The 14,867-nt window shown below is 45.9% G+C and overlaps 1 protein-coding gene across 5 annotated transcripts; it reads left to right on the top strand.

The window, feature by feature from the left end:
* The first annotated feature begins 39 nt into the window (after nucleotides 1-39).
* Nucleotides 40-14,566, top strand: EIF2B1 (eukaryotic translation initiation factor 2B subunit alpha). Of its 5 annotated transcripts, none has more exons than XM_032951029.2 (11): nucleotides 40-121; nucleotides 237-309; nucleotides 4,202-4,264; nucleotides 4,949-5,050; nucleotides 5,432-5,568; nucleotides 5,866-5,982; nucleotides 7,765-7,877; nucleotides 9,361-9,429; nucleotides 11,105-11,180; nucleotides 12,426-12,551; nucleotides 13,916-14,566. In XM_032951029.2, the coding sequence occupies exons 3-11, from the start codon at nucleotides 4,240-4,242 to the stop codon at nucleotides 14,069-14,071; spliced, it is 921 nt and encodes a 306-aa protein (XP_032806920.1). In that variant the 5' UTR covers nucleotides 40-121; nucleotides 237-309; nucleotides 4,202-4,239; the 3' UTR covers nucleotides 14,072-14,566. The 5 variants fall into 5 exon arrangements, with proteins under 5 accessions (XP_032806920.1, XP_032806917.1, XP_032806919.1 ...); XM_032951026.2 differs by having other exon boundaries at nucleotides 41-121; nucleotides 237-668; XM_032951028.2 differs by having other exon boundaries at nucleotides 86-309.
* The last annotated feature ends 301 nt before the right edge of the window (nucleotides 14,567-14,867 follow it).

The following is a 14,867-nucleotide window of genomic DNA, read 5'->3' as shown; positions in this document are numbered from 1 at the left end:
GATTCTCCGATAATCGATTCTCGTGACTACGACTCGAAGAATCGATGCGAATTCCCGCACGTTCCCGATCCACGGATCGTTGAGTGAGCGGTACAGTAGTGCTGCTACTGTACACATGAAGGTTTCACGATATCGTTTTTCACCACAACCAAGTTACTTTATCTATTAAACCTTGTTGCTGTTCTTTCCAGTATCAAAGCATTAAAACTAACACCAGGTTTAACCCTCTCCGACAGGGCTGTATGATTTTGCATTGGGAGAGTTGAGAACAGCTGTCATCGGGGGAGCTTTGGGCAGCCACTCGTCCAGGTGATGGTGACACAGCGGACCTAAACTCTACATGTAGATGTCTATACTTGGTGTTCTCGTTATATTCTCCACGTCTGGAAAGAAGGCAAGCACAACTGTGGCGATCATGACCACATTCTACGGATTTACAAGACAAACTTCCCTCCGTTATTTTACTGAAAAAGTTCGGGGCGCCTCTTATAACGCGAGCTGTGCGTGACCGTAAACTACATTGGTCCCTCCTACCGGAGCGTCTTCTAGTCCGGCCACGGGATCTATAATCAAATCTTTGCTCAGAATACAGAGGTTTTGCCTCTAGATCTGGAGGTTTTTTTTACAATTTAAAACTTCCGATCTGACACGACGGGCGGCGCGCGTGGGTAAGTGCGGCATGGCCGCGCTCAGTGTGGAGTGAGTGGCGGAGCTTGCGCGTTGAAGACGAACCACCACCATCAACACCACCACCAACACTACCACCAACACCAACAACACCACCAACACCACCACCAACAACACCACCTACACTACCACCACCACCAACAACACCACCACCAATACCACCTACACTACCACCAACAACACCACCACCTACACTACCACCAACACCACCATCAACACCACCTACACTACCACCAACACCACCACCATCAACACCACCTACACTACCACCATCACCAACACCACCACCAACACTACCACCAACACCACCACCTACACTACCACAACATCAACACCACCACCAACACTACCACCAACACCACCACCAACAACAACACCAACACCACCAACACTACCACCAACACCACCACCAACAACACCACCTACACTACCACCAACACCACCACCACACGCACAACGTGGCTGTCGTGTGCCGGCGACGCGATGCCGCTGATGAGAGTCGTGCTCGTCAATACCCTAGCGCAGTGGATGTGACGGGCGAGAAGTCCCTATACCCCTTTGCCATACTGTCCTATTGGACTCGGTCGTAAATGGGGTATAGGGTCTTCCCGCCCACCATCGACTTGCACGGTATAACGGAGCTGGTTAGCAGGGTAAAGCTCGTGTGTGTCTATTGCTATTCTAACGCGCGTGTGTGTGACAGAGTAACGTGATAGTAATGGGTGACGGGGTCACGTGTGTGTGGTGGTGGTGGTGGTGATGTGTAAAGTGGTGTGACTGCTGTTCGTATTCTCATAAAGGCCTCGGCACGGCTCCACGTGTTCCTCACCAACAGCAGCCGCTCACCTCACGTACTCTCTCACCTCACGTACTCTCTCTCACCTCACGTACCCTCTCACCTCACGTACTCTCTCACCTCACGTACCCTCACCTCACGTACTCTCTCTCACCTCACGTACTCTCTTTCACCTCACGTACCCTCACCTCACTTACTCTCTCACCTCACGTACTCTCTCTCCTCACGTACTCTCACCTCACGTACTCTCTCACCTCACGTACTCTCTCTCACCTCACGTACTCTCTCACCTCACGTTACCTCTCACCTCACGTACTCTCTCTCACCTCACGTACCCTCTCACCTCACGTACTCTCTCTCACCTCACGTACCCTCTCTCACCTCACGTACTCTCTCACCTCACGTACTCTCTCACCTCACGTACTCTCTCTCACCTCACGTACCCTCTCACCTCACGTACTCTCTCACCTCACGTACCCTCTCTCACCTCACGTACTCTCTCACCTCACGTACTCTCTCTCACCTCACGTACCCTCTCACCTCACGTACTCTCTCACCTCACGTACTCTCTCTCACCTCACGTACCCTCTCACCTCACGTACTCTCTCTCACCTCACGTACCCTCTCACCTCACGTACCCTCTCACCTCACGTACCCTCTCACCTCACGTACCCTCTCACCTCACGTACTCTCTCTCACCTCACGTACCCTCTCACCTCACTTACTCTCTCACCTCACGTACTCTCTCACCTCACGCACTCTCTCACCTCACGTACTCTCTCACCTCACGTACTCTCTCACCTCACGTACTCTCCCTCACCTCACGTACTCTCTCACCTCACGCACTCTCTCACCTCACGTACTCTCTCACCTCACGTACTCTCTCACCTCACGTACTCTCCCTCACCTCACGTACTCTCTCACCTCACGTACTCTCTCACCTCACGTACTCTCTCTCACCTCACGTACTCTCTCTCACCTCACGTACCCTCTCACCTCACTTACTCTCTCACCTCACGTACTCTCTCACCTCACGTACCCTCTCACCTCACTTACTCTCTCACCTCACGTACTCTCTCACCTCACGCACTCTCTCACCTCACGTACTCTCCCTCACCTCACGTACTCTCTCACCTCACGTACCCTCTCACCTCACGTACTCTCTCACCTCACGTACTCTCTCACCTCACGTACTCTCTCTCACCTCACGTACTCTCTCTCACCTCACGTACCCTCTCACCTCACTCTCTCACCTCACGTACTCTCTCACCTCACGCACTCTCTCACCTCACGTACTCTCCCTCACCTCACGTACTCTCTCACCTCACGTACCCTCTCACCTCACGTACTCTCTCACCTCACGTACTCTCTCACCTCACGTACTCTCTCACCTCACGTACTCTCTCTCACCTCACGTACCCTCTCACCTCACGTACTCTCTCTCCTCATGTACTCTCTCACCTCACGTACTCTCTCACCTCACGTACTCTCCCTCACCTCACGTACTCTCTCACCTCACGTACTCTCTCTCACCTCACGTACCCTCTCACCTCACGTACTCTCTCACCTCACGTACTCTCTCACCTCACGTACTCTCTCACCTCACGTACTCTCTCTCACCTCACGTACTCTCTCACCTCACGTACTCTCTCTCACCTCACGTACTCGGCGTGAGAGTCTGGCCCGCTGGGTCTCACGCCTCGCCATTCACGATCAGCACGTTGTAATCACCGTTGTTGACAATCTGTACATGTCACCATTGTTATCATCGTCATCATCGTCATGATATTATTATTTCGCTTGTTTAGCCAGAAAGCCTCGCCGAGACTAAATCGTCTCCCGCAGGAGGAGGATCCGTCCTGCCACGACTGTCGTGCATTTGGTGAATGTGGAGCGTGGCTCCGGCACGCGGTGGATGGCCTGCCAACTCGTGTGTCCATTTATGTCATGGCATCTTTACGGACACTGCGAAGCAGTATTTGATGGTTACCACAGCACGTAATATACCCGCGGTACCAGTGGGTTCAGTTTAACTCGTGAAAAGTCTAGACTTCAACAGTCTGAAGTGGCCTTCCGGTGAAAGGAACATCCTTTCGCCTGAAGAAGGCCACTTGTGTTGTGGCCGAAACGTCGTGAGAATTTTATTGTGTTATTTATTATTTTATTCTCTTTCTACGTGACTTTACCGAAACAACCAAAGAAGATGAATCCTTGCAGTCACGAAAGCTTTAAATCGAAATTCAGTGTTCTTCACTAATGTTCATAGGGGGAGCCACTTTGGCCGATAAGACATCATCAGTGTGAGGGTTTCGCCACACATTTGAAACAATTTGGGTTTGACAGCGGCACGATGATGGTGATGGGAGGTGCCATCACGTCTGCTGTGTCTTGTCGGGAGCTGCACGTCAGGGGCCCCTTGGGGCGCTGGGCTAAATGTTTACCTCGTGTGATGGAGAATACTTGGCCGTGGAGTTCGCACTGCTCTCATGCCACGTGTGAAGATGCTGCTCTTTAATTGCACGGGCAGACGAGCAGAAGTGGAGACCACCCGCTGAGGAAACGTTGGCATAGGAGACGAGAATTCTACCACTGGTTGCACCTCAACGCCAAATGTCAAATGTGACGCTTCCCAGCTTGGGATTTTGACCCGAGTTATAACTTCTAGACACAAGGCGCTACTTACACAATGTTCCACTGTTTCGTGTTTTTATTTTCTAGGTAACGAATTCTGACGCAAGTGCTGCACTGAAATCGCAATGCCTCAAGTGATGGATGACGAAGGTAGCTGAGCAGTGTGCGTCACAATGCACGGTCATTTTCACAGTTAACATGACAGCCGAATGAGATTTCACGTTAAGTGAAGTTGATATGTCCCGGTGTGTTCCAGACACTGCGTGACTGGGTTGGCATTGGGGGAATGCCAATGCTGTGCTTGGTCGTCATACGTGTTTGGTGATTATCATGCTTTTCGGTGGTGGTGGCCAGCAGAGGGCAATGCAGCAAAGTCCACGGTCCTGCCCATGGCTTCTTTGCACCCATGATTGCCTTTACAAAGCTGTACGGACAGTGAAATGAATTGTGGTCACACGACCTTCACGACCCACACAGCATGCACAGACCCTCATCCAGCAGCGGATCTACAAGGGGCTGCACACATCCAAATTGACTGCTGCAATGCACAGTGCTGCATGCCAGCCGAATGTATTCCCTGGCCAGTGCAGTTGTAATCCAGGTAAGCTCCCGTGGAGGTATTGTGGACTTTGTGAGCAAGGCTTGAGGAAGACACAGGGAGAGAGTGGCAGGATACTACTGGACAAAGAGGAATGCATGAGGCTAGTGCTATTATGAAGCACATGAGATCAGAAAAAGGGCACCATGTTAATAAACTTAAGAGATGCGCACTGATGGGAAGGTTACACACTGTTCTGGATATGTGTTGATGTGACATTTTTTTGTTTGTTTTAGGAGTGGTTGCATTTTTCAAAGGTCAAATAGAGCAGGACCCAGACAATCCGTCGGCTGTGGCTGCAATCCGCACCCTGATCCACTTCCTCAAGCGGGACACCGGTAAGCCTCTCGTGTTCCCCACGTGTATCATCATGCTACACGTGGGAATGTGCGTCCAGTGTGCTCGGTGTCGATGGAAATTGAACAACAGCTGAAAAGTGCAAAAAGGAAACGTGGCGAGATGCATGTTGGGGATTACACGAAGAGACGAAGGAACGCGTGGATCGGAGGACGAACACAAATCGGATACACCATGTTCACTTGAAATAAGTGATTAACCACTTTTTGTTTTCCATCATTGCCTTAGGAACGTTCTTGTATGTATGTTGAACTTCTTTCGCGCCGTACATAGCCAACCGCGCTAATCGGAGGTGCTGCACATATTCCAACAGCGGTAAAGGTTAAACTTAGATGGGGCATTTGTCTTGTGTGTGTGTGTAGGGGAGACCTTGCAGGGCCTGAGGGAGAGCCTCAAGAGCATTATGCGCCTATTGAGTGGCATCGACGCATCTGTGTCCATGTCTTCTTGCTGTGAGCTGTTTCTGAGAACCATCACTCTCACTAAGCTTGATGAAAAGGTGAGAGAGTGTGTTTAACTTGCTTTCACTCTCACCAAACACTGCTGCCCATCGCCAAACTCAATGTAGAAATGTATCTTGATAGTACGATCTTGAACTGTTCTTTAAAAAGCAAAACCCCATGACTGACATGGCATGGGGTGGCCTTCATCCATTTGTGGATTAGGAATCATTGGAATGTTTTAAGTTCCAGCCAGCTGACATCTTTATCACTGTGTAAAAAAAAAGTCAAACTCTTTCCAAGCGTCAGTGCCTAATATTTTTGTCTTTATTCCGACAATGCCGTATGGTGAACAGCCCATCGCTGAGTGCCGACAGATTCTGATCGAGAGAGGCGAATTGTTTCTGTCGAAAATCTCAGACTCGAGGAACAAGATTGCCAAAATGTCGCAGTCGTTCATTCGTGATGGCGCGGTAAGTGATCCGTGCAATTGTGTGGTATAGCGATGCTCGTAATCTCATTCTCTCGCGTTGCCTACAGAAATGTCCAACTGTCCTTAACACTGCATGCTAATTACATACTGTAATACGTGAATTTATATTCTTGGTTCTTTCTGTAAAGTCACGTAGATAGAAAATAAAAATAAAATAAAATTAAAATCTGCCTGATGAAGACCGCTTGTGTTGCGATCGAAACGTCGTGGTTTTTTGCTTTTATTTTTATTTTTTCCTTTTTTTCCTTTTCCCTTTTCCTATCTACGTGACTTTGCCGAAAGAACCACGAATATGAATTCCTGCAGTCACGAAAGTTTTAAGGCAAAATGTATTCATATCTAAATGTTTACATGTGAACATTCTGTCAAACCTGATGGTATATCCCAGTTCATGCATACATTCATTTCTGGAGTTCTACTGTGTGCTCAGGGCCTCCAATAGAGCACAGTGCCTAGATTGCTTGAGCATCAACACTTTTCTCCCTGACTATACATGCGTAAGGAACACGGCAGGATGCCCTTAATAAACCAATAGGAGTAGAGTGGGTAAGTTCCTCGGAAGAGGCATATAGAGTTGGCTGAGGAGTTACGTGGGAAAAAGGCAGGAAACTGGGACGATGAGACACATCATTGTGGAGCATATGAGTAACCAAATCAATAAAGAGACGCATGTTTGTCTCTCCACATAAAAAAAAGTAGGGGACTGGTTTCAACATTCCTTGTCTCATCAGACTTGCTCAAACCAATGATCGTGAACTCCCTGATGTTTATGGGCAAGTAGCTCTCTGCTGGACATACTTATTCAAGTTATTTTGTGTTACGTATTATGTTTTTGAGTTTAACGAGGACCAATATCTACAGTGAGGGAAAAAAGTATTTGATCCCCTGCTGATTTTGTACGTTTGCCCACTGACAAAGAAATGATCAGTCTATAATTTTAATGGTAGGTTTATTTGAACAGTAAGAGACAGAATAACAACAACAAAATCCAGAAAAACGCATGTCAAAAATGTTATAAATTGTTTTGCATTTTAATGAGGGAAATAAGTATTTGACCCCCTCTCAATCAGAAAGATTTCTGGCTCCCAGGTGTCTTTTATACAGGTAACGAGCTGAGATTAGGAGCACACTCTTAAAGGGAGTGTTCCTAATCTCAGCTTGTTACCTGTATAAAAGACACCTGTCCACAGAAGCAATCAATCAATCAGATTCCAAACTCTCCACCATAGCCAAGACCAAAGAGCTCTCCAAGGATGTCAGGGACAAGATTGTAGACCTACACAAGGCTGGAATGGGCTACAAGACCATTGCCAAGCAGCTTGGTGAGAAGGTGACAACAGTTGGTGCGATTATTTGCAAATGCATATCAATTTATAACATTTTTTACATCCGTTTTTCTGGATTTTTTTGTTGTTATTCTGTCTCTCACTGTTCGAATAAACCTACCATTAAAATTATAGACTGATCATTTCTTCGTCAGTGGGCAAACGTACAAAATCAGCAGGGGATCAATACTTTTTTCCCTCACTGTATATGACCACTTGTATTTTATTGACAATACACAACGTGTAACGATAGTGTGCATGTTGTATAACTGTGTCATCATTGAGTAGCGTCTGGATGCATCGTCGTGTTTTAATGCCGAATAAAACCACATCGTATTTGAAATCCCCAAACACGTTTTTGCCGATGTCTCATGTGCCGCGTGCTGGAAGTAGGCAGACACATCTCTGTGTGTTTTCTGTCACGCTCTGCTTCGTAGACGATCCTGACCCACTCCAGCTCGCGGGTTGTCCTGCGCGTCCTGGCCGAGGCCGCCGCCTCCAAGAAGCGCTTCCACGTTTACGTCACGGAGTCCTGCCCCGACCGCTCGGGGTAAACACCCTCGCCGTGAACGCGCAATGGAATACCACTGCGTGGAGTGTCCGGGGTTTTCTGTGTAGCTCCCCCATGCGAGCACGGGTGGTGCCGCGTGTGGCTCAGCGTCGTTTCCGACGTTTCAGACGTTTCACTCTGCGTGCCGGGAGCTACGTTGGACATGGCGCCACGGTGGCGAGATGTTGACTACTTCGCCTGGTATGCATGAAGTCGTGGGTTCGATCCTGACCCTGATGCCTGTATATTTGGAGTTGGAGTGTCTCTCTCCCTGTGGTCGTGTGGATTTTTCTCCGGGTCCTCCGGTTTTGCCCTCCGCATTTAGAAATGTGCGTTTAGAGTACTTGGCTGCTATACATTTCCACGTGATAAGCCACTTTGTTAAGCTATCATTTGTGGCCAGGTCACTTCAGAAAAAGAGCTATATAGCTTCGTGGGCCTTACCTGATGAAACAAGAAATAGTTTAGTATAGTTTAAACAATGCGCGGTACAACCAGAAAATGCATCAGAAAACTACAGTGAACACTACGTAGAGAACGTTTATCATCGTTTATGGCAACCATAATGTTTCGTGTATGCCTTCCTTTTTAAACCAGGTAAGAACCAATCAGGGTCCTTTATGTGGCGGAGCGGTACAATATCATTTGTAAAATTCTACATGATGAACCAAACAGGCAGCAGTGACATAAAGAAACAACTGTAGACGAATTTTGTGACTTTTGTGACTTTACCGAAAAAACTAAGAATATAACTGTAGACGAGTTAGTCATGTTTGGTCTTCAGGAAATGGTGGTTGAATCAGAATCAGAAAGGGTTTTATTCGCCATGAAAGTTCGCACCGACACGGAATTTACTTTGGCAGGATGGTGCATACATTCAACATATAGGAATCTAAAATCTTAAATAAGTTTTAAACAAGTCTTACTATAATAAGGGTTAAAAGTCTAACACCAAGGGGCTGAAGTATATAAAATTGAATAAATATCGAATATAAAATAGCTTTAAGATATAATTTTAAAATAAAAAATACAAATAGGTTAACATAGTTAATATCGGCAAGGTGTCATTATGTAGATAAAATGTTAAAAACAGTGTAAGCCCTTGGCCTTGTTTAACAGGCCAGCAGCAGATGGGAAGAAACTGTTTTTATGGCGTGAGGTTTTGGTCCTGATGGACCGAAGCCTTCTGCCAGAGGGGAGTAGCTGAAACAGAGAGTGTCCAGGGTGGGAGAAATCGACCATAATCTTCCTCGCTCGCCTCATGGACCTTGTCGTGTGCAGGTCCTCGAGGGTTGGTAGATTGCAGGCTGAGGGCTCCACATACACTAAGTGCATGTTTTTGCATGTTGTTAAACCATTCGTTTTTCCGGCCTGTGCTGATGTTTCTACTTAGATGTTACAGATTTGAATTGTTCAGCAACTGTTGTGCATGTGCCGTGGTGGGCTCTGGTAGACGTGTGACTGTGTTTATTCTGAATCGCAGACATGCCATGGCCCAGCGAATCCGGGAGCTTTCCGTTCCTGTAACTGTTATCCTGGACGCTGCAGTCGGGTAAGCCGAGAATATATTTGGCTTTTAGCTTCCGCAGGGACATGTTATAAATTTGACTGGGGATCATACGTATATATCTTTGTCCCTATTATCTTAGTCCACACGTTATCTACACATAGAGCAGAACTCCAGTAATCCGCGTATCCCTTGTCATTTGCGAGTTATTGGCGGTTCGTGACTACCCCCGTAATCAGCGGCGGAGTGAAAATGTAGTAATAGGTTTTACCCTTTTAACTGGCACAAAAAACTGACACCTTTATTAAAGGCATCATGTTTGCAATAACCACAACACAAGCAGTCAAAATGCAAACCAAAAGACAACTCTGATAATAATATGCACTGTCCTTGAATTTGATTGGTCCACACCCGAGACGGCTTTCTTTAGAGCCTAGTCTCCACTGGTGTTGGACCAGATGATGCCAAAAGGCGTACAACTCAAAAACAGCGCACTATCAGAGTATTGAGGGCTCGGGGTGAGCATTTACATTATGAGACCTCCTTTGCCAGTAACAAGATATAGTAATAGGTTTTACACTTTTAACTGGCACAAAAAACTGACACCTTTATTCAAGGCATCATGTCTGCAATAACCACAACCTATTACTATATCTTGTTTTTGACAAAGGAGGTCTCACAATGGAGTGAAAATGCTTTGCGGAACTGCAAACCGCGACGCGTGGAAGTGGGGTGGGGAAAACGCAGAGCTGCAGAGTCGGGCTGCAGAGTTGGGCTGCAGGGAAACGCAGAGGCAAGGGTGTTTGTCCAATTTGCTTTTACATCCGCACAGATGAGCTGTGTGTGCTGGCTGCATTTGTTTAGGAGAAAATAATTTAGAATTTCTAAAACTTGGATGTCAAATAAAAAAATGCTAAATATCCTTCAACCTCGACCCATACGGCAGATAGATTTGTCTCGTTTAGTTCTTAGAAAAACCCATAACCTTGTAATTTTTGATTTAAAGCTTTCGTGACTGCAGTGATTCATATTCTTGGTTCTTTCGGTAAAGTCACGTTGAAGGGAAACAATAAAATAATAAAATATATTGTTTTATATACTTTATTATTTTATTGTTTCCCTTCAACGTGACTTTACCGAAAGAAGCAAGAATTTATCGCGGATTACTTTAGCGGCGGGTCACGTGCCGCGCTTCCCTCCCATAACGCGTGGCACAATGCGCTGGCCACGTGTTCTGTTGCACATTACGCAACCTCTGCAGTGCGCCGTGGATTGGGGGGGGATCCACGTTGATACGGTCACCCCGCGTAATAATTATAAATACGAATAATAAACACAATTTATAACGTGCGCATATTTCAAGAATGGGACAGAGCGTTGGAACCAGAACTGGGAGGCCACGGAGCCAGAGCTCAAGGGACAGAAGGCAGCCAGCCGAACCAGTGCCACGTGGCCGAGATGTACATGGTGTGGATTATTGTAGTCCTGCTGTGGAAAGTTTCTGGGTGGCTACGTACAGTGCGAAAGAAGTTCCACATGCGTACATATTACATGCAAACTCACGACCTCCAGTTATGACACCAAACAAATAAATGTATATTCTGTAAGTTTTCAACCCATGACAACTGTGGTAAGCATGGTGCATTTTGTGCTGATGGTCGTGATAGAGTACATCAACGCTTTGAGTGGTTTTCTGTGGTGTCCTTGGCACTGTCTTCAGCTACATCATGGAGCAAGTGGATTTGGTGTTTGTAGGAGCAGAAGGAGTTGTGGAGAGCGGAGGAATCATTAACAAGGTATGCCGTGTGCCTTTGCTCGTGAGCTTGTGCGCGTTGAACATGCTTGTTCACGTCCGTGTACCTGCGTGTGGGGATAGCTGTGCTTGTCAAAGACAAGACGGCATCACGGCTTTTGCTGTTGATGCACCAAGCGTCGCTATTGCTTTCCCGTTCCAGAATCTGTAACGGTTGTGCAGTTTTAACACCTGATCTACAAAGACTACTTTTCAATTGTCCTTTGCTCTTTTAGGTGCCTCTGCCTTGCCAGCCTCCTCCGTTGTCCGGAAAACTGACCTCAGCCATTGGAACCTCTTTTTAATAACGTCTGTCATGTTTTCCTGCCGTTTTATATTATACGCTTCTAATTACATCCCAGGTTCTGGAATAAAGTGATGAACATTCTCCCCACTTACCTAGACCCAAAGGCCATCAGATCCTCTTCACATCTAGCCACTTCCATCCAGAACACACCCTTCCTATCACGATATATCTGTTGACTTATTCTCACAATTCATTATCACGTCACTGGCCAGTGCTCATCTTCATTTTGTCAGCTCTGAACCAGTGTTGGAAATTTCATATTTGTCTGGTAGGGGTCAGTGCATAGAACAACCACAAATAGGTCTCTCATTTTTAAATCCTTGAAGAATGATATATACATTTATTCCTAATTACAGAAAGTCATCGCTGCCTGGATGAAGGCTTGCCCATGCCATGTCGGTCATAGGCGTTGTGTTACCATACTTCACCACCCTGGTCATTACGGGTTGGTGCATGGGGTGGGGGGCACATGACCGGTGGAGTTTTATTACTCCGTGCGTCAATGCCCAAATGGATCTAATTTAATTGTTTGCTCACGTGCATACTGTGTGTGCATTCGTCTTGCTGTGAGTGTACGTCTGTGTGCTTTTGTGTGGGCGTGTGTGCATATCGCTGTGTTTGCCTGTGGTCAAAGCGCGTCTGCGGTGAGCACAGTAAACATTGATTCCATTTATATTCATCTGAATCGTGTCTGTTGTACCCATATCTGTGGAAGTATGTATGCCCTGTGTATTTAAAAAAGCGCATTGACATACACCGAAAAAACCAATGAGTAATTTTATGCAGTCACGAAAGCTTTAATACTTTATTGCGGTGTATGTTTGTGAAATATTGTACGTGTTATAAATTGCATTGATATTATATAAAGAAGAGCGAGCACCACCAACATTGTTGAGCCATTCGTCAACTCAATTTTAACCTTTGTGCGTTTGTGCGTTGCAGATCGGCACGTACCAGATGGCAATCTGTGCTAAGGCGCAAAATAAACCGCTGTATGTGGTAGCAGAAAGTTTCAAATTCATGAGACTCTACCCGTTAAACCAACAGGACGTACCTGAAAAATACAAGGTAATTATGCAACGGCAGATTTTCCAATAAAGATTGATTGGGCTACGTTGGCAGTGGTGCACAAGCACATGTCAGATAACTCAACAAATTAATCACAAACACTGCCTCATAACAGAACAATAAATCCACGAGGCCAACGTTTTGGGCAATGGTCCTTCTTCACCTGGGGGGGGGGGGGTAGAGATGGACTTGACGGTGGCAACGCTTTGCACCCCGGTGCCACGAATCTCTTTGCAGAATGACGCCAGCGGAGTCGGGTCGTGGCTGTGTGTATCATGTCGGGCAATAGTTCACAAACGTGCGTCGGCGAAAGTGCATGTTAGAGCGCTTCAGGTGCTGTAACTCTTGAACTTTGCAGCTTATTGTTTTATGCAAGTTTTTTTTAATTGTGAGTTTTTTTATATTTTAAAATATAAATTAATGTTTGCAGTTTGTTGCGAAGATAATTATAATACGTGTACATAAAATGAATGTATCTGATTGAAGTAAAATGAGTGTCTATACTTGTTAAAGTAGATATTTTAAGTGAAATCATAAGGGCCAATGTTAGTTGTCTTAATAATAATTCCCTTTATCGAGGGAAGCTTCACCGAGTCTCAAGACAGATCAGGAGTCTACTGCTTGAGGCTGTTTTTCCACCAATACATATTTTGGTGGACATTACGTTTTTCATAGATATAGGGAAACTATTCCATCAAATTCTGAATGCAAATATACTTAATCACACAATGGAATTCTATTATCGCATTACGTTACTCAGCCATTGACGGGCTGTACTGAGAAACATTTCAGATGAGATGTCATCTGATTATTGATTTTCTGTTCACTGGACTATTCCATTAAATGGAGATGTTAACCAGAAACCAAATAGCTCTGGTAGTTACTAGGTTAGCTGTCTGACACGAGCTTAAAGTTCGAGCTAAACAGTTTAAAATCGACAAGGAGCACTTGAGTGATGCCATTTAAGTGGATTTATTCTCTTCACGAGTGAAGCTGTTTGTTTTTGCCAGCATCTTCCCTTAGGTAAAATATATGAATGTAAATTAACATGTATTATTATTGCATTATGACATGTTAGGGAACTGCTGTGATGTAATGGTTGCCACAATGGACTTGCATTCGATTCAATCTTTCGGCGCGGCAGTTGAAATGGGCAAATTTATTCAATCTCAAAGCCCGCGAGTCCTCCCATCTCTGGTCAGCGTAGAAGAGTAGGCCAAGTACCCTGGAGAGCTCTCTCTAGTGGAGACCCTCCTGGTAGCGCTGGCTGAGCAGACAACTGCAGGGCTGATTACATTTGACTGTCGTGTTCCCTGCCACATTGCATTTCGGTGACTGTGTTTTGTACGTGGCTGTGTTGCCAGTACGAACCAGATGTGTTGCTGTCAAACGAAGCTCGATCAGGAGCCCACCCACGCACGGACTACACGGCGCCCGCATTCCTCACTTTGCTCATCACCGACCTGGGGGTTCTCACTCCGTCTGCCGTGAGCGATGAGCTCATTCAGCTGTACGTGTGACGACGCTTGAGGCCGTTTGGGAATGTACGATCGCATTTACATCAATGAAGATGTCGCACATCACCCTACCTTGACACCCTTTCACAATGCACGTAAATTGGCCACCCTGGACCAGGTAACCATCGTTTTCTGAACTGTGCCCCTTACAACCTGACATTTCATGACCATTCTCAATCGAGATATAGCATATTGGTATAAGCAAAAAATGGACTGTATATATTGATACATACATTTGACATGATAACTATCAACAGACTTTATTTTGGAAAGCACATGTAATGAACAGCATTTTTACTAGGTTTTGAAATATCTTTGTTGAAAAAACGACAACATCTTGAGTCAGCTACTCATAGTAAGATTTACTTTTGGACAAATTCATTAGTGAGAGTGGACTCAGCTGGTAATCATAATTTCTTATGTTAAACCCATTTTTTTGGTGTTAAGACTGAGCAACTGTTTAATCACTTTGTGAAAATAAACTTGGCTTGAGAAACACGTATTTCTGAAAATGTATTCTCTGGGTTAGAAAGGCAGATGGTGGCCTACTGCAAGAATAGGCCTTGGTGACTGGGTGTTAACTGAACAGGTGCCGGATCTAGCAGATAGTATGACAACTGGTGACAATAGCAGTGTCATGGGCTGTTACTGGGCGACTATAACAATGCCATGGGCTGCTACTTGGTGACTATAACAATGCCATGGGCTGCTACTGGGTGACTATAGCAGTGCCATGGGCTGCTACTGGCTCATAGGCTGATTGGCTACCAATTGCAGGCCTGAGCAGTGTAATACAGTG

This window comes from Petromyzon marinus, chromosome 10 (genome assembly GCF_048934315.1).
Source record: "Petromyzon marinus isolate PM22_M1 ecotype Great Lakes invasive population chromosome 10, UKy_Petmar_22M1.pri1.0, whole genome shotgun sequence".
NCBI lineage: Eukaryota > Metazoa > Chordata > Hyperoartia > Petromyzontiformes > Petromyzontidae > Petromyzon > Petromyzon marinus.
Note: the sequence above shows the minus strand (reverse complement) of the source record. Positions and strands in the feature narration are given on the sequence as shown.